Source organism: Chelonoidis abingdonii, chromosome 4 (assembly GCF_003597395.2).
Source record: "Chelonoidis abingdonii isolate Lonesome George chromosome 4, CheloAbing_2.0, whole genome shotgun sequence".
In the NCBI taxonomy this organism is placed as follows: Eukaryota; Metazoa; Chordata; order Testudines; family Testudinidae; genus Chelonoidis; species Chelonoidis abingdonii.
Genome location: NC_133772.1, coordinates 15,638,873 through 15,656,999, shown reverse-complemented (window position 1 = coordinate 15,656,999; position 18,127 = coordinate 15,638,873). Strand labels below are relative to the sequence as shown.

The 18,127-nt window shown below is 47.3% G+C and overlaps 2 protein-coding genes across 6 annotated transcripts in view; one reads left to right on the top strand and one right to left on the bottom strand.

The window, feature by feature from the left end:
- RBBP5 (RB binding protein 5, histone lysine methyltransferase complex subunit) overlaps positions 1-18,127 on the bottom strand; it is a 187,613-nt gene that overhangs the window by 94,316 nt on the left and 75,170 nt on the right. For 2 of the 4 annotated variants that reach the window (XR_012655709.1, XR_012655710.1), the window contains exons 14-15: positions 8,039-8,187; positions 7,697-7,883 (exon numbers count right to left, since the gene is read on the bottom strand). The exons of the other annotated variants lie outside the window; for them this stretch is intronic. The gene's annotated coding sequence lies outside the window, so the exon portion shown is untranslated. The remainder of the gene's footprint in view (positions 1-7,696; positions 7,884-8,038; positions 8,188-18,127) is intronic. 4 annotated transcript variants of the gene reach the window in all.
- CNTN2 (contactin 2) overlaps positions 1-18,127 on the top strand; it is a 49,228-nt gene that overhangs the window by 9,275 nt on the left and 21,826 nt on the right. For both annotated transcript variants that reach the window (XM_032792482.2, XM_032792483.2), the window contains exon 2: positions 14,708-14,813. In XM_032792482.2, the coding sequence (XP_032648373.1) occupies positions 14,759-14,813 (55 nt within the window). In that variant the 5' untranslated portion in view covers positions 14,708-14,758. The remainder of the gene's footprint in view (positions 1-14,707; positions 14,814-18,127) is intronic.

Genomic DNA, 18,127 nt, shown 5'->3' with positions numbered 1-18,127 from the left:
AAGCCTGTCAACATGACATGTCAAAATAGACCAAGTAAATATCTTTAAATCAGACTAAGGTCTCAGGCAGCATATTTCTTACTTTGCCTAGCTGTACATTTAGATCATCATCTATGGAAATATTTTTTCATCATTTGTGCGTACATAGTGAAATCAACATTTGCAGACATTTAGGGATAAAAACCTAATATTTCTAGACTTGTAAGGATTAAGTGGAGACAGGCTCAAGGAACCATATTCAGAATCCAACCACGTAGCACTCCCAGGGCAGAAGGTAGGAATTTGGTTTGGGCGGTTATATAGCATTTTCCATCAACATCTCTCAAAGCATTTTTCAAAGCAGGTCATTAGCAGACGGTGAAACTGAGCCACAGGGAGGGGGAGTGAATTGCCCAAGGTCAGCCAGCAGGCTAATGGCAGAGTCAGGATTTGAACCCAGTGCTCTATCCATTAGGCCACACTGCTTCCACAGTTACACAAAAACGGTCCCTTTGCAAAACTCAGACCTAGATTACATTGAAGTGTTGGTTCAAGGTCCATCTCTAATATTGGGTATTTTGAAATTTGTCTCTGAGAGTAGCACCTAGAGATCTCACTCAGGAACAGGGATCCATTATGCCAAGTGCTGTACAAATATGTACAAAGAGACAGTCCTTGCCCCCAAGACTCTACAATCAAGGCCTTGGTCCTGCAAGCTGCTGTATGTGGACAGATCCTGCCTCAGCCAACCACTGGAGTCAATGCAGCTGTGCACAGGCACAGGAATTTGCCTGTATTGAACAACTTGCAGGAGCAGGGCCTAAGCAGGGGGAAAGATTGAGAAGTACAGAGACATTGATACAATGCAGCCTTGGGACCTGTGACTTACATAAATGCACTCCCCAACTACTAATTAAAAGCATTTAAAAGAAGCAGGAAAACAGGAGGAATTTTAGAAGACTCTGCTTTACGCCTGTTAGCCTTACTAATGTCCTGCTCAGACCACATCAGAATGCTCTGCCTGCTACTTATACTAGCATGAGAGAAAGAAGATGGGTATATTTTGCCCTAGGGTGGCAATAAACCTCTCATTGACCTTACGGTGAGGTGCATAGGTGCATCAAGAGCAGAACCTATGGGATGCAGAGCGCCTGTTTTCACAATGCACAGAACAATCCACTCCTATAAAATACCAATCTGGAGATTTCAAATCCACCTGTTAAGCCAGACTTTCAAAAGAGCTCAGCTCCCATTTAAGCACCTAAATAAAAGGCAGATTCCCAATGTGCTGAGAGCTCTTCTCAGAATCTGGCCCACACAAGATTTAAAATCACATCTGTAGACCCCATCCATCTCCCTGCTGAAGAAAGATTGTTCCCTACTGCACGTGTTCATGATTTGTTCACCCAGTCTAGTTTCACATGTCCCAAGTGATATGGCTTTTGCCACTTGCCTTGGGGAAGACTTATCTATTGCATAGTATATTTCACTGTCAGGAAATTTTTCTTCATACAGCCTAAATTCTCCCCTTTTCTCAAGTTCATCTCATTACACCTAGTTATACCACTATGTGCCATGCTAAATAATTCCTTTTCATTCCCCAGCATAGATGACACCTTAGAGGCACTTTGGGAGTCAGGAGATATTGATCTGTAATTGATTCTGATCAACAGTCAGTTTCCATTATGGAATAAAATCATCAATGACCAATAGGGCACCCCAATGCAGCCAAGAAAAAGTAACTGGCATGTATTGGAGATAAAAACAACCACAACCACAACCACCCAAGCACCAGCAGCCTGTCCATAAGCTCTGGGCTTTGACATTCCAGCAAAGGAGCAAGGAGAAAGATGACAAAGCCTGACCTTGGCAGAACCAGCTTTCCAGCATGGGGCTGCCAAATGCAGGCAAAGCAGCTGCAGAATCCTGCAGGAGAAACCATCGCCAGCTGGGCATCAGCTAAGCAATAAGCATTGGAGCCTCATCTCCACTCGTTTCTGTCTGCTCAGCTGCATTACTAACTTACAAAATAAAGACTCCCAAAGCCTATTCTCTTCAATCCCGGCAGCACACACCCCACCACAAGCCAAGTAACTCAGGGCACTGAAATAAATCCAGCAGTACTGGTATTTCCTTGGGTTCAGGTCGCACGACTCTGTGCTGCATCCATTCATGTAGATCATGTCTGGCAATTAACAAATGCAGTAATATTGTGTGCAAGCTTGTGTGTTAACCAACAGACTCACCTAGGGGTCTGTAAGGGTCCTACAGCCAGTTAACAAAGGTTGTTGGCAATACCCTTTGCATTATGCCTTTTGTAAGGGTCACACTCTGCAAGCTGATGCACTTGGGTAGACCTTTGCATAGAGCCCACAGATTCAAGAGCTGGCCCTAAAAGACCAGCTCTGCAAGGAAAGTGGCAGAAATGGACATTGGTCTCTGGGGATGCCTGTCTCAAAGGTAGGGTAGTTTCCATTGATAGAGATAGCAACTCTATATGTTCAAAATAATTCCAAATCAGTTGTTTCACATGAAGTTGTAAATATACGTGAGATGAGACTGTGTGACCTGTGGTGGGTAGGGTTTCAGAACAACTCCTTTAAAAAAAAAAAAAAAAATATCAGAGCTGGGCCCGACCCAAACCTGAAAACTTTGGAGCTGCCTCCAAATCTGAACTGGGCTCTGGGTCCAAATTATGCAGTTGCCCCCTCCTTTACTATAGAGCAAAAGCAGATGACAAAAGCTCAATACTTGGGTTTTAAACATTGCAGCTTTGATTTCATCTCTAGAAAAAAGCAAGCTAATTCAGGAAGGCGAGCCAGATTCTGACGGTCATTTTTAGATGGGCAATAAGCCCAGGCCTGTGACTCAGTAGGAACACAACACAGGCCCTCAGGGGGTTCCCCAAACTTGTAGTAGCTAGGAATGCAGCAAAAGCAGAGTAGGCCTGGCATTCAGGGCTGTGCACAGAGATGAAGGACAAATGTTTAACTATCAAAGGAAGACCCACAACACCAGATTCTTATTGGCTTAGATTCCAATCCTTCAAACTCTGTGCATCAACCAGGGGTTGTGACTGCCCTGTTCCAGCAAAGCCCAAAGAGGGACATTTATGGGGTATTCTGCCCCTGGTTTCCTTTCCAGCAAGAGAACAGGGAGCTGGGCTGCAGTCTAACCACTCACCCTCTCTCAGTTTGGTATTTTAAATTCTTGTTTCTTTTCTTTCATTCACTTCAACTTACCTGTTCTAGCTGCTGCTCTGCACCTCGAGCTCTTGTTTGGCAAATGAACTCCAACCTGGAGGTAGCTGATTCAGAGACTAAACCCCATCCACAGTTAGTGCTAATTAGGGCTAGTCGCCAGCAAAGCTAAAGTTAGCTAGACCGGACTGGTGAGCAATTAGCCTCAGTTAGTCCCAGCTGGGGGTTGTTCTCTGGCCTGTTTCAGACACAGGCTATTGTTTTGTTTGTTTATTTTGCTCACACTGCTGAGATTTAATAAGCATGTTTGGTAAAGAAAGCACCTGAGTGCCCAAGCAGTCTGGCTGTGGTTATTTCTTCCTGTCTGCTCCCCATCCCACACCGTGCTGATATTAGCCTCCTCTTTTGTTAAGTGTTTCTAGCCACTTCCCAGCTAGTAGAAAGCCTAAGGAATTTACCACCTTCTGGCCATTATCTTGCAATTATATCCAGGCAGAGGGACCTTTGCATTAACTTCAGTGTGGCTCTAGGCAAGTGTAAGGTTGTGCCTGTGTGGATCCAATTCCACCATCAGGGCCTTTATTTCCAGTGCTTTTCAGAGTTATAGCTGGTTAATGGGCTTTGCACCAATAAGTTTCCAATAGCAGCTGGTCATAGAGTGACCAGACAGAAAGTGTGAAAAATCAGTACACATTTTTTTTTTCAAGGGTGGGGGTGTAGTTGCATGTACAAGACAAAGCCCCTAATATTGGGACTTCCCAATGGTCACTCTAGTTGGTCACTTTTTCTAGTTGCTGGTTAGAGCAGGCTGGAGCCCTGCCAGAGATGGGATGAGCACCATTCTTGAGTACTCAAGCCTCAGAGAGTGATGGCGATTTTCACAGCACTATCACCATGCTGGATGCGATTCAAGCCCTGGAGGTATTTGAACAGAAGGAGAAGGTAGCTACTGCCCCAGGTGCAGTATTTCTTGCCCTGAATGTGCAGTCAGTCTAGAGGCCCCAGATGGGACAGAGCAGATGCTCAACAGCTGTTGTAATTCCTATGTTGTAGGGGTCACAAAATAACTGCAGACAGCAGGTGTAATGTGGACAAAATGTTATACAAACCACCTGTACAGCTCTGCCAATGCCACTCAGTCCTGACCTCATCCCAGTTGTTGCTTTGTGATGTTCAACAACCAATCTGGGCCCAAGGTGCTTGAAAAAGATCTTGATTCAGTGACTGCAGTTCCTGCCTCTGCCCCTCATACTTTGTCTGGACAGCTAAAGCACTTATTAGTTCCCAACACCACTCTGCCAATGCATCTCAGTCTTCCCATCCTCTGGCTCTTAACGCTATTCCAGATCTGCCCACCCCCACTGGAGCTAATCAGGCCAAAGTGTGCAGTGGTTTTGTGATGGAGTAAATGTAAGCTAAGCAGAATGAAAACACCTCACTTATTTCAGTATTGATTTGACTAGATTTCAACCCAGGTCTCCAAAGGTCATAGGCCAGTGTATTAACTCCCTGCACCAAGTGAACCCTCTTCACAAGTGCACAGTAGATAGAAACTGAGGAGTGTTCCCCTGCTCCCAAAATATTTAACCCTTTGTAGTAGATTTGCCTTGAAATCAGGACTTCAGAGTCAGTGGGAACCGGGCAGCTTTGGGAATGCACTGTAAGAGCCAACGTATTGGTTCAGCCTTCTTAGCGCTTCCACTGAGCCACAGCCCATCAGGCAATAATAAAATGAATCCTGAAACTACAGCCTGTAACTCCAGCACCAGACCTCCCCGGGTGCAGTTGCTGCTGCCCCAGAGGCACGGCCAGTAGAGAATGAGCTACTGGTTGTAAGCACCATCTGCTCCCCTCGTAATCTCGCAGAGAAAGAGCCTCCCAGGGCTACACTCCTTCCTTTAGAAACACTGTACCCAGCAGCACTTTCAACTGAGCTTGTGCAATTACCACACAGCGAGGAAAGAGCCTGCTCAGAAAATCTTACTGCAATCCACTTACTGTTGCTCAACCCATCCACATCTTCCGGCTCTTCTGGGTGACTTCAGGGTATAGCTGCAGCTGACAGATTCTAGGGCGGAAGAATGGACCCCTCACAAAACTCTCACAGCTGAGATAACAAGCCACCTTGCCATTCTGCCTGAGCCATGGGAGCTCAGATTTGCCTCCAGGGGTTGGGATGTTCTGGAGAGACTGTGCTGAGGGCCATGGCTGTGCCATGGATAGGGCCTTTGTTTTGTGGGGGGGAAGGGAATGGGGGGATTGGTTTAAAATTTCCTGCTAATTTATCAAGGTGTATTTTAAAGAAATTAATTGGGTGTAAAATGGCAAAAAAACAAAAATGAAGGACTAGAGGATACCCAGTACTCTCATGGGAGGCCAGGGGGTGAGAGATACCTGGTACTCTCATGGGAGGCTGGGGGGGAGGGGGGAGGGATAGCCGGTACTCTCATGGGAGGCTGTGGGGGTGAGGGATAGCCGGAACTCTCATGAGGGGCCGGGGGGAGGGGGAGGAGGGATAGTTGGTACTCTCCTAGGAGGCCGGGGGGAGTGGGGTGAGGGATAGCCAGTACTCATGGGAGGCCGGGGGGTGAGGGATAGCCGGTACTCTCATGGGAGGCCAGGGAGAGGGGGGTGAGGGATAGCTGGTACTCTCATGGGAGGCCGGGGGGAGGGATAGCCGGTACTCTCATGGGAGGCCGGGGAGAGGGGGGTGAGGGATAGCCGGTACTCTCATGGGAGGCCGGGGAGAGGGATAGCCAGTACTCTCATGGGAGGCCGGGGAGAAGGGGGTGAGGGATAGCCAGTACTCTCATGGGAGGCCGGGGAGAGGGATAGCCGGTACTCTCATGGGAGGCCGGGGGGAGTGGGGTGAGGGATAGCCGGTACTCTCATGGGAGGCCAGGGGGAGTGGGGTGAGGGATAGCCGGTACTCTCATGGGAGGCCAGCAGGCTCAGGTGGCAGGGACCCTTCCACTCTCTGCAGACCTGTTGCTGCAGCAGTCAGAGGGTCTCAGCTGCCATGACCCAGATCCCTGCTCCTGTTCAGGAAAGGCAGAGGGGACTGCACCGAAGAGCTGTTGAGGGGGCCAGGAGGGGGCTCTGTCCGGCAGCAAAAGAGGACTGGGGCTATCGCCTGGCTCCCTGCCTGGCTCACTCCCCCACAGCCAAGCAGCTGTTGCCAAGCAGCAGTTGCCGTACTCAGAGCAGGTGTTCTGTGCCATCTGGCAGGGACTCTTTGCGGGGGGAGCCATGTCTGTGGTGTTCCAGCACTTACACAATTCAGGTTAAAAATGGGTGAAACCCAAATGCTTGTTTTTTCACAATCCAAGAATTTTGGGGGGAAATCTGGTATAAACAGAGAAGGACGGACCTTCGCCACGGACCAGGCTTACTGCCAGCCTCTCAGTGTCACTCTCTTTCTCAGCCTAGCCAGCTCATCCATGAATGCCCTGGACTTGAAGGCCTGAACTCATTTCTATGCCAGTGCAGAGCCTTCAAGGCTTTTCTAACCTACTGCTCCTGCCCATAGAACCTATGGGCCTTGTGGTGGCTGGAGAATTCCCAGGGAACAAGACCACCAAGCCTCTCCTTGAACACCCCCCTGCCCGACTCATCCTGGAATGCTGCCTGCTCTAGGGATTCAGAGTGGGGATCGCAGAGGGCACTTCGTTACCACTTTGTGCCACCAGAGCTAATTGTACAGCACCTCTTGCACATCCTGCTGGCATGGTGGGAGGCTGGATAGGAGAGCAGACAAGATGTACCCAGCCCACATCCTGGATTAGAGTATATACCGGCGGAACCAACAGACCTTTGAAATTGTTTTCCTGGTTGCACTCAGTGTTCAACAGGAGCTACATTCCTACCACTGGGTGCTCCACTCACTGCCGGTCTGTTGCCTCCTCTTGGTCACTCTGGGGATTAGCTCTCAAGGCCAACACTCCTGTCCGCGGGTTGCGCGCCATCACTCGGACTGTCACTCCAGGACCCTCAGCATCTCCTTCGTGACTTAGCCCTCTAGCCAGGTCACTAAGCATTCCTTTCCAGGGTTCAGTCCAACAACAGTCCTAGGCAGTCTTCCCAGTCACTGCCTCCGTAGCTGGCAGGGGAACCCAGGCCTGCCTCTAGTCCAGGGACCCTCAGCTCAGCAGTTCTGGCCTTCTCTCTGCCCTCACTGCTCCTTCCCTGGGCTACTTCCAACTCTCTGGTTCCCCTTCTCTCTCAGGGTGTACCAACTCCAAGAACCCTCCTCCCTCTTCCCAGGAAGTGACTGCTGCCTGCCTTCCTGCAGCCCCCAAATACTCCTCCCTCTTCCCAGGGAGTGACTGTCCTTTCTCAGCAGCCCAGTCTGTAGCCTGCTACCTGGTTTTATGAGCCTGATCCTAATCAATCTTCTGCTCCCTGGCTCCTGTTCCAAGTGCAGCCTGTGGAGTTAATTGGGCATCCCAACCAACTTAACCCCACTCAGTCCTGTGTGGGGTGGACACCCCATTGCAGACCCCGATCAATGACCTTACCAGTGCTGTTTCCTTGGTTGTGCGAAGAGCCAGTTTGCTTTTGTAGACTTGCCCAGAAGCGTTGCGGCTGTGCACACGTTGGTTTTTGTCAGCTTGTTCGTTTTCTTGTAGGGTTGCTCACAAGTGCAGGGGTATCACTCGCTGTCTTGTTATTGTAAGGTTGCTCATGAATCCAGACAGAACTGAGCTGCAAAACAGAAATGGATTTTGAACCCCTGTAATCTGGACATTTGGTTTGACCCATTACAGACTGTGAGGCCAGCTGCCAAACCTGGATCATGGTTTGGATTTTGGACACCTGACCATTAGAGGATATTCTGGTCTGGGGTGTAGAATTCATACCAGTCTCCTTATGGAATCAGGGACCAACTGCAAAACTTGGATCCTGTTTTGGATGCTGAATCTCACAAACTTCAGGAAAGTTGAAGTTTGGCATTTAGATCCAGTCCCATCTCTGCTCTTGAACATGGGCTGCCGTTATGGCACTGGTTCTTAGGAAGAATGAACAAACAAATACGTTCTAATAAAATGAATTCAGATCCAAAACACTGAGGCATTTTGTTCTGGGGAGAAAAAAAATGTACCAAATATTGCATGGACTTTGCAAACCAAAGCCAAAGAAAGGTCACGTTTGGGACCTTCCTGGCTTCACCCTCCCCCCTTTCAGCACTATGAACGCCTGGCTCCCTGTCCCAGCCATGACAACAGAGTCAGGAATGCCCTTTTATTACGGGATGCTGCTGCTGTAGGAATGGTTACGTTTATGCCCAAATGCTCATCTTGTCACTTAACCATGGAGGATTAAGCTACACTCATTTAATAGATTGCACTGTGGCTGTGATGGCATCATAGTCGCCTCCTGTTAAAGCCCAGCTCCTCGCCAAAGGGTGGGAGCTGACAAACTAAGGTAGTGAGCACTGCTGAGGAGGTACAGCACTGCCTATGCTGGCAGCCCTAGGGGGCCTCTGGGCAGCGCTGCTCCCACACACATCAGAGTAAATCAGAGCAACTCCAGATGGGTACACATTAAAACTCTCAAGGAGCAGGGAGTGAAAGATGGGGATGGGCTGGCTTATGAAATGCAAGGCAAGATGGGAGGCTGGAGGGGAGAGGCTGGGGCCTTTACTTCTCAATGGACATAGTTTGGTGCAAATGCACTGGTTTTCCAAGCTTATATCCGGGGAAGGGGTAGCTGAGAACAAGGATTTTAATATAGGCCTTTTGCAGGGGTAGGAAAGGATTGAACAGGCAGTCTGGATTTTTTTTTTTTTTAAATCTGCCTTGACTCCTGCTGTGAGTTCCAGGTGCATACACATAGAATACAACTGCTATGCCACTGAATGCAACATGCAGACCACCCCTGCTATGCTGGCTGATTGTCCCCCAGTGTATCCATGCTGAAAGTGCCTGGTGTACATACCCCAAGTACTTCATAATAGCCACTGGTGTCATCTGAATGTCAATGGTTAGTGATGGCACAGTGGATGAGGGCCTCCAGTGAAGAAGTTTAAAGACTTAATAGATGGTTCATTCCACATATGATACTGGCAGATCTGAGAGACAAGGTGGGCGATGTAATATCTTTCAACAGAGCAACTTCTCTTGGTGGAAGAGACAAGCTTTCAAACTTCACACAGCTTTTCCTCAGATCTGGAGATGGTAACAGAGCATCACAGTTAACTACAAGCTGAGACAGACTTTAGCATAGATTGTTTAGATCCCAAATAGGAAGTCTTCACAGGTTCTTGGAACTGAAGTAGCTGGTCACGGGTAACTAACCAGATGGGAGTGAAATCCATCTGTGAAGGCAGCGTCACATCATCCTAACTTCCAACCCTCCAGCCCTTATCGAGTCACCAGTAATTTTCCTCAGCGATTCCAGGTGAACGTGTTCACATACATGCGTCTGCATGTGCTCGTTCACCACAAGGAACCTCGGTGCCTTTTAGAGTGACTTCATCCACAAGCTCAGCTCCCAAAGAAAGCACTTGTACTTAGGGGGGCTTGGAAGGCAGGAAGGCTCAGGGGAATTCTAAGTGTCTCACTCTAGCATCATAACGTCATTTCCATGTTAATGGATCTTTCCCAGCTCCCAGGGGCTTCCTAGGAAAAACTTAATGCTTCAGCAGCTACATGTATGTGTTTCAGACATGCACACCCTTCCTCTGTTAATGAGGGCATCCATCAGTGGGCCTGACAGATCCCCTTTTAGTGCAACAGAAGGCTCTAGAGTGGTTGTCAAAATAGCATATACAAATGGGGAAACAAGTCCCAGAGGCCACTCTTCTAATTAGAGGTAGAGACAGGTCTGGCCTGGATCATCAGAGATCCAAAACTCTGGGGAAGCTTAGCTCCAAATGAAGTATTCAGAGCTGAGACCTCCCTTTCTAAGGTGGATTCAAAGCCCTGAACTTTGGGGAAGTTCAAAGTCAGGCCCAGCTCTGATCTTCTTGAGTCAGGCCCTACACGGAGCTGAATAGCCAAGAGAGGTTCTATTCCCATCTCTAATTGTAGGTAACGCAAAAGTCACCATTTGCAGCAATCTCTCTGTCCATTCTGCAGCCTCTCCAAGTGTTGACCATGCCTCGGCCCCACCTTGAGCTCTTCATATTGATCATGTTCCCATTTTTGCCAGACATTTTCAAGGGGGATAACACAGCCCTGGTGAGGCCCAACACATGAGAAGTCCCCACTTCTGACATACGCATGACTTGAATCTTGTTTTGAGACATGTACTCCCCCTTTCCAGATAAGACTCCTTGAGACACTCAGTGCCAACGAGAACCAGCTCATCATAACATCAAGCAGGTGCCAGCAGGTCAGCATTAAAATCCCTCTAGAATCCTGAAGAATGAAAATGTCACCGAAATGAGAGAAATGGTACAGCGAGCTCATAAATCCCACCCCAGCCCATTATTTCATAAACTGGACTTCAAATGGCATGACTCTGTTAGCTGATTACGTAGGTCTTGCTTAGTGTCACTGGGTCACTTTTCTTTGTTCTGGATGCACATCCATTCTGATTGTCCCCTGGACAAAGCAATAAAAGGGGAAAGAAAAGGCTGTGCAGTTAGATGTGACAGATCCCCTTTTTCTTCATCTGATGAAATAAACAAAGCTGGGTCTTTCCATTTCCACAGCTAGTTGCACTGGTACTAGCATTCTTGGGGAACTTTCAAGCATTGCCAATGCAGCGTCTCTGCTGGGCCATAAGGAATGAATCCGATGGTTTGAAACACGTAAGGGCACCGCCAAAACATGAAGCAGCAGAACTGTGAAGTCCTGTCTTGCAGGCAGTTAAGTGTCCTCAACTGGCCTTCCCCATGTTAGTCTGCAGAGTAAATACACAATAGCAAAACATATTTGTATGGTGCCTTTCCTCCTGAAGGAACCGTAAATACTTTACAGGCTGTATAATCAATAGAACATGATTTATCCAAACTCTTCTTTCCCAAAACACCTATCATTTGAAACTGGAGAACATCCCTTACCCTACAGCATTCACACTAGAAATCTGAATAAATGCTACACTCCCTTTACTAGTCAGATAAACAGGAGGCTGGTGCAGAGGGGCTTCTCATCCACCACTGTAATGCAACCACTTCTGAGATGAAATGCAGCAGGTATTCTGCACCAATAACAAATTAATGAAGACTGGATTCAGCTGAATCCAGAGGGGAACTGCTAGTTTGGCAGACTGGAATAAGCCAGTTTGGAATTTAGCCAGGCAATCTTGCATGAAAAACTTTGTAAAGGAAAGAGCTATGAGAGAGAGGAGAGAGAGAGAGAGAGAGATTTTGGAGACTTGGAGGGCATCCATTGATAAAGGGAGTTAAAATGAGAAGATGATTTGAATAGTAGCAATCGGGCCATTGTGAACTGGGGGTGGGCTCTAGCTGCTGAGACTTGGCGTAAATTCAAACAAGCAGGACTGGGGTTCAAAATACAGTTAAGCGCTGCTTGATAAATACTTAAAGCCAGCTCACTTGTGACGAGATATCTGCCTTGCTGGGAGACAGAGAAGAAAACACTAGGGGGAAGCTGGCACAAGTAAATATGCACAGGGTTTTTAAGACTCAACCCCTCTCCTATGATGACAGCTCCTACCAAGTCACATACACTCGGAACTAGAGTTTGTTTAAGCTACACACCCAGGAAAGGCAGAATGAAATTTTCTTTCATTCTCATGCAGCATCTGTATTTTATAAAGCAGAAAAACGTAAAGTGCAATTAAAATAAGAGAAGTGACAGATCAACAGATCTGCTCTCCGGGTGTCATCAAGCCTTAACTGCTGACCAAATGCATCTTTTTACCCCAATAGGGAGGTTCCCCTGTGGATACAACATTGGACAAGGACTCAGGAGAGCCCTAGCCCAGTGTTTCTCAGCCTTTTCAGATTGGAGACCTCTTATTCAAAGTCGATATTTTTCATGACCTCCTTCCACATACTCTAACAGTAAGAATAAAAAATGTATCAATGCGAAGTCTAGATAACTGATGTGTGTGTGTTGTGAGAGGCCGACAGAGAGTACTTGGCCTGTGCAGGAGTGGGATCTTCTTTGCTGTGTGTCGTAATAAAATTGCCAGCATCTCATGACATCCCTCCCCACCACATTGCCTTTTGAGACCCATCAGTTGAGTAACACTGGTCTACAGGATGCAGGAGAGTCACTTCGTGTTATAATAATGACATGCATTACCACAGCGCCTAAGAGTCCCAGTCATGGACCTGGACCCTCCTGGGCTAGGCACTGTACAGACACAGAACAAAACAGATGTTCCCTGCCCTAAGGAGCTTACGACAAGAGAGCACAGATTGATACAGACAGGTCAGTGGGGCAGTACAAGGAAATGGTGAAACAAGACTGGTCAGCAAGGGGGTCTCAGCACAACACTCGGGGCATGATTCTCATTTAAAGTGAGTCCAAATTACACCATAAAAGTGGCCTAAAGCAGCTTTAATGTAAATTAGATGCAGGCTCTTAATTTCTCTGTGTCTCAATTCCCCACCTGTAAGACGGGGATAATGATACTTCCTTCCCACCCTTTGTCTGTCTTGTCTAACTTGACTCCAAGCTCTTTGGGGCCGGGACAGTCTCTTACTACGGGTATGTACAGTTCCTAGCAAACCATGATGCTCTGTTCTTGGTTGGGGACTCTGCATCACCTTAATACAAATGTAACACCACCACAAGTCCTGAAAAGTCACTACAGCTATGGGAGAGTAGGGTTCTCATCTGCTTCATGCATCATTAAAAGCAAAGGTCTGATCCAAACCCCTGTATCCAAGCTCCACAGAACGCTGAGGAGGTTTAGATCTGGTCTAGTCTTCTCCCTCCTAAACCCCAGTAGTGTAGACTTTTTTCCTGGTGAGGAAGTAAGAGGCAGAAAGAGTCCAAGAGACTTTTCAAATCTCAGCTGTGCAGCATGAAATAGATCATCTTTCCACCTTGCAATTCAAGCATGCTGGATCTGGTATCAGTGAGCAGAAATACACTTGGAACCAGCTCTGTATTCAGGCACGTGATTTCAATTATTTATGATTTATCTAAGCCCCCACTGTCCTGGGCACCGGACAAGCATATAACATAGAACCTTTCCCAAAAGAACTTACACTCTAAGTTTAAGATGACAGCTCGCAGGTGGGTACAGCAAACAGATGGTGTGGGGAGCACGAGGGAAAAGGGATAGAGCGATGAACAGTGGCTAAGCAGCAATCACAGCATACCAGCTGCCTAGCCATTGTCAAGTGGTTTCAATACTGGTTTATTGGGGATTCACTTTAAGAGGAACACCCAACAATACATGGCTAAGAAGCGAGCCCCTGAATGTCATTTTTTAAAAGTCGCTTTTGTTAAGAGAAAAAAAATTAGCTCAGTTTCAATATTCTTGTTAAAGGGAAACAGCTGAGCTAGTCAAAGCTAGTCAGATGGCAAATCTAGTTCAAAATGATGCACCTGCAGCAAGACTTTGCAATTGCCAGGTGTGTGCAGTGGGAGCGGCAGTAGGGGTCAGGGAAATGTTGCAGCAGGAGGTTCATAAGTTGCTGCAGGCTTTTTTGATCCCAGGGAGAAGCTGGAAAAGATGGAACCCTCTTAGGGGACTAGCAAAACTGCTGCATCCACTAACCAACATCATTGCACCAGCAAATGTCCCAGTGCTCCCTTGTCTCTTGTTTTAACTACTCATAGGCTTCAGTGCAGAAAAATGCAAAAAGATCAAGTAGGTTGCAGCGAAGCCTCCAAGAGGACTCTCCAAAATATCACCACTGAGCACAACAGCTGATCCTCTCCGTCTCTTAGTGCACCCATAGCTATGATAACTGAGCAGGGCCATCCCACCCTGCCCAACGGGACACTGGAGGCTACTCTTGGGCTGATTCACACATCATGGGACAGTGAGATGAGAATGTGATTGGGAAAAGAGAATGCTTAGGCTTTCCCCCCGCCCCCATTTGGTCTCCTTTGGCTTGTCATGACCTGTGGACCAGGAGGCAGGGGTAAGGGACAAGGGACAGCTTGACCATGAGATTAAGAAGAGAACCACAAAATCAAGAGGGGATCTGAACAGAAAATTTCAGGTTGGCAGCAGTGCCTGGAGGTAAAGGTGGTCAGAAGTTTTTTGTCAAAACTATTTTTTCAGTGCAAACATGGATTCTTACAAACAAATTTTCACCGAATAAATAAAAAAATTTTTGTCCAAAACCCCCAAACCTGAACATTTTTGCTTTTCAGGAAAACCTGAATAATTTAAACAATTTTTTTTTTTGCAAAACGTGTGTGTCTGGAGGGGAATGATTTTCCAACCCCTGCGAACTCCAGGGTAATGAGAGAGGGAGAAATGGTTCTTTGGGGGTGTACTTCATCACACAGTGGCACGCCCCTGAGAGGGAGCGCTCCACATCAGACAGTCAGCCAGTGGGGATTTCCCAGCTGGAAGTTAGGCTCTGGAACAGCTGGAACCAGACTGCCCAGCTTCTGTAAATAAATCCTCTTTTCTTTCTCTTGCAGGGTCTCTGTTCCTATTCCTCAATAAAGATAACTACCACCCCGAGGCACACGATGGGAGCTCCCATGGAACTGGTTTTCATCTCAATAGCCATCATCACCTTTACGGGTAAGACGGGGCATCTCAGCCTGGGAATGCATGCCAGGTGTTGGCACTGACTAACTACCAGAGACACAGTGGCTGGGGAACCAGCTAGGTTGTTTGGATCCTCATCCAAAATGCCGAACATGGAATTCTTTGGGGCATGTATTCACCTATTACACGGGGCACGTACTCACTTGTTCATAGCTCGCCTAGCATGAATCCTGTGAGTTCTACATGTGGTTTTAACATGGCTTGTGCTTGTTTCTCTGTGGAGTTCATACAGCTCAGGAGCACGACTTTAGCGTCTAAGGTCTGATTGCACCAGTCAGAGAGAGAGAGAGAGAGAGGGAGGGAATGTGTGGCACATTGCAAACAAGCTTCTATTTGTCTGAGGTCACTACCAACTAAATTCGTCCCTCTGCACCACTTATGTCTCACTTCAGCAAGTGGTGCTAGGATTTGTTTTGGCCCCCTGCACAGGGGTGAATTTCATCTCAGTGGCAGGTCACACTGTTGACACAGTCACCTTCTCTCCCTGCTTTTCCAGGGACGCATTTTCCACCATCCCGTTTGCTGTTCATAACGGACCATTGCTGGATCTCAAATCATTTCAGGCTGTGCTTTAAAGACACATCCTCTCAGCAGGGAGCCCTTTCCTTTAGACAGCTGAAAATTAGATAATGTCTTTGAGCTAATTCATCTTCCCAGGGAGAGGCTTCTCTGCTGTCCTTTATAAATATCTAATTACCTTTTAATGTTCTCTGGGTCCCTAGGGAGGGGAGGAGAGGGGCATGGCCTGGCCTAGATCAGGATGCAATCAACCTGTTTGGAAATAGGTCTGACCAACTATGGTGGACACAGCAAGACAGGGCTGGGCCTCACCATTAACCAGCTGCATTTATAAGAGTTGCTCTCCACTCAGGCTGAGTCCATAAAGAACGAGTCACTAAAAAACTCAAAGGTTACTAGAAAATAGCCCCATAAACTTATGATGCAACCGATCTCAATAACCAAGTTTGAGAGAGGACTAGCACCTCGTGGTGAAACAGCTCAAGTGGGTCAAGCAGGGGACTCAGGACTCCAGGGATCCATTCCCAGTTCTGCCACTGACTCCCTTGGGACCACGGGCAAGCCACTTCCCTTCTGTGTATTGGTCAAATGAGGGTGAATACCTCCTGGGAGTGCTGAGAAGTTTAAAAGCTTGTAAAGTGCAGAGAAAATTCTCTGATGAACAGTGTTACCAGAGTGCAAAATATTACTAAGGAAAGTCTAAAAATATCTCTGCTTCTCTTCACTGAGAAGAAGCCTTAGAAAACACTTGAAGTCTCTTACTAACCACAGCTGTGTCCATTTGTTCCCTTGAGAAATCTTCTCATTAAAAATAACTGCTTTGCCGTTTAGTTTGGGTTTTTGTCTGCCTGTTCGCATTTGCTATAAAACCAATTCATTTCCCCTCACGTGCCAGCCTTCAGGCTGGGGGCAATGCCATAAAGCAATGAATACAAGCTGTCTGTGCTTTATCATGGAATTGCTGCTGACGCAACTTTGAACTGGATAGCACGACTGCAGCATTGATGCTCTCCTCCTGTTCCTCCCTGTGCTGTGCGCAGGGCCAAGGAATCCAACCTCCGAGACAGCTGGTCTTTCCAGATTTGGCATTCAGCACATTCTGAGCAACAACAAGAAAAATCAAACTGGCAGAAATCAGCTGGCTCAGCCACACAGGGTGGGGTTGGTGCAGTCCCCTCCCCTGCTCACTGCAGAGGCAAAGGAGTTGAGACTATAGTTTTGTTTATTTTCATAATACATGATGTAGCTTTTTTGATATTGACAGAGGTCACTATGCCCCTGGTGTGCTCTATTCAGAAACTGAAATATTACAAGTCCTAAAACAGTGCCTGGAATCTTGGGTCCTCTAGTTTTCATTTTTTCTATTTATTCTGACATCTGATTTATTTCCTCAAGTGAGTTCCACTCTGCCCAGATGCAGCATTTAAGACACAGCTTTTCTTGCCCCATTTCCCCAGCTGGATGGCCTAGGGCAGCAAGTTGAGAGGTCAAGTAAGGTAGCAGCTGTCCCATTTTTCATGGGACATTCCCAGTTTTGACTGGATCATCCTGCTTCCTGAAAACTAAGCTTGCAGGACATGAATGTGTTTCAAAATATCCTCAGGGCTCTTGAAAATTTGCAACCGGACATCATGACCCAGCAATGCAACCTCCTGCTGTTGTGACAAGACGACATTGTCCCAAAGGAGGACAATTTACAAACGACAGGTCTAAGGTGGAGTGATGTGCCCAGGCTCCTACAACAGAGTCAACTTGGCTCAGGCAGGCTTAGAATTTTCTGTTCTCCTGGGCTCTCAGCCCTTCGCCCTAACCCATCTGGAATTTCAATTTTTTAACCTTGATCTGCTTGTGGTGCTGAACAAGTGAGATCTGGCCATTTCACCCAGATACCTGGGAAACATGGACACAAGTTTGTCTGACCTTCTTGCACTGTTGACATATAGAAAATCAATGCCTGACAGCTGCATGCAGTCCACAACCACCACAGAGAAGGGCAGTAGAGGACAGCAAGAGTGTTTGGGTGGAATTAGAAGGAAAGATTAGCCAGGCTTGGCTTGTGTAGCATGGACACATGGAGCAATGCATTTGAGCATTAATACCATGGCTTTCGGGTGATAGATAAATAGAAATCATTTGCCATTCATTACTTATTAAGTTCTAATGACTTAAATGGAAATCTGGTTGCTTAGTTGTTACGCCTCAGTACATTTGCTTTTTACTGTTGGACTGGATTAACACACAACAGTCTTATTAATTCTGCATTAAACCATGATTACTTTCATCCACTGCTTAGCAGTGTTAAGATAAGCACAGAGCAAATTCTAGCTGAGACCAGCTCTGTGTGTCTGCTGCTGGCGTGGCCAGGAGGGGCGACTTTCACTTTTGGGAGGAGACTATTCCAGCAGCAAAATGGGGGCACCTACGTAGATTTGGAGAAGGGGCTATGAAGCCCCACAATACCACTGCCCTGATTTCCCCATCTATGGGCCAGTTTGTGAAACCAGTTGGGCTGCTACCAATGTGAGTAACGTGGGGATCACAACCTGTCCTTGTGTGTTTGGCCACTGATATCCATGCACTACAAAGGACCCAGTTTGAGTCCAGCTCACTTGCAGCAGCACGTCCAAGCACTGTACTGAGGCTCCGTGGGGGGGACTCAGCTAATTGGTTAATGCCCAGGCACCAGTCAGTAGACACAGCAGCCAGCTGTTCAGAGAAGACTTAGCCAATTAGCGAGTCCCTCTCCCCTATTGCCCCCATCCCTGTAT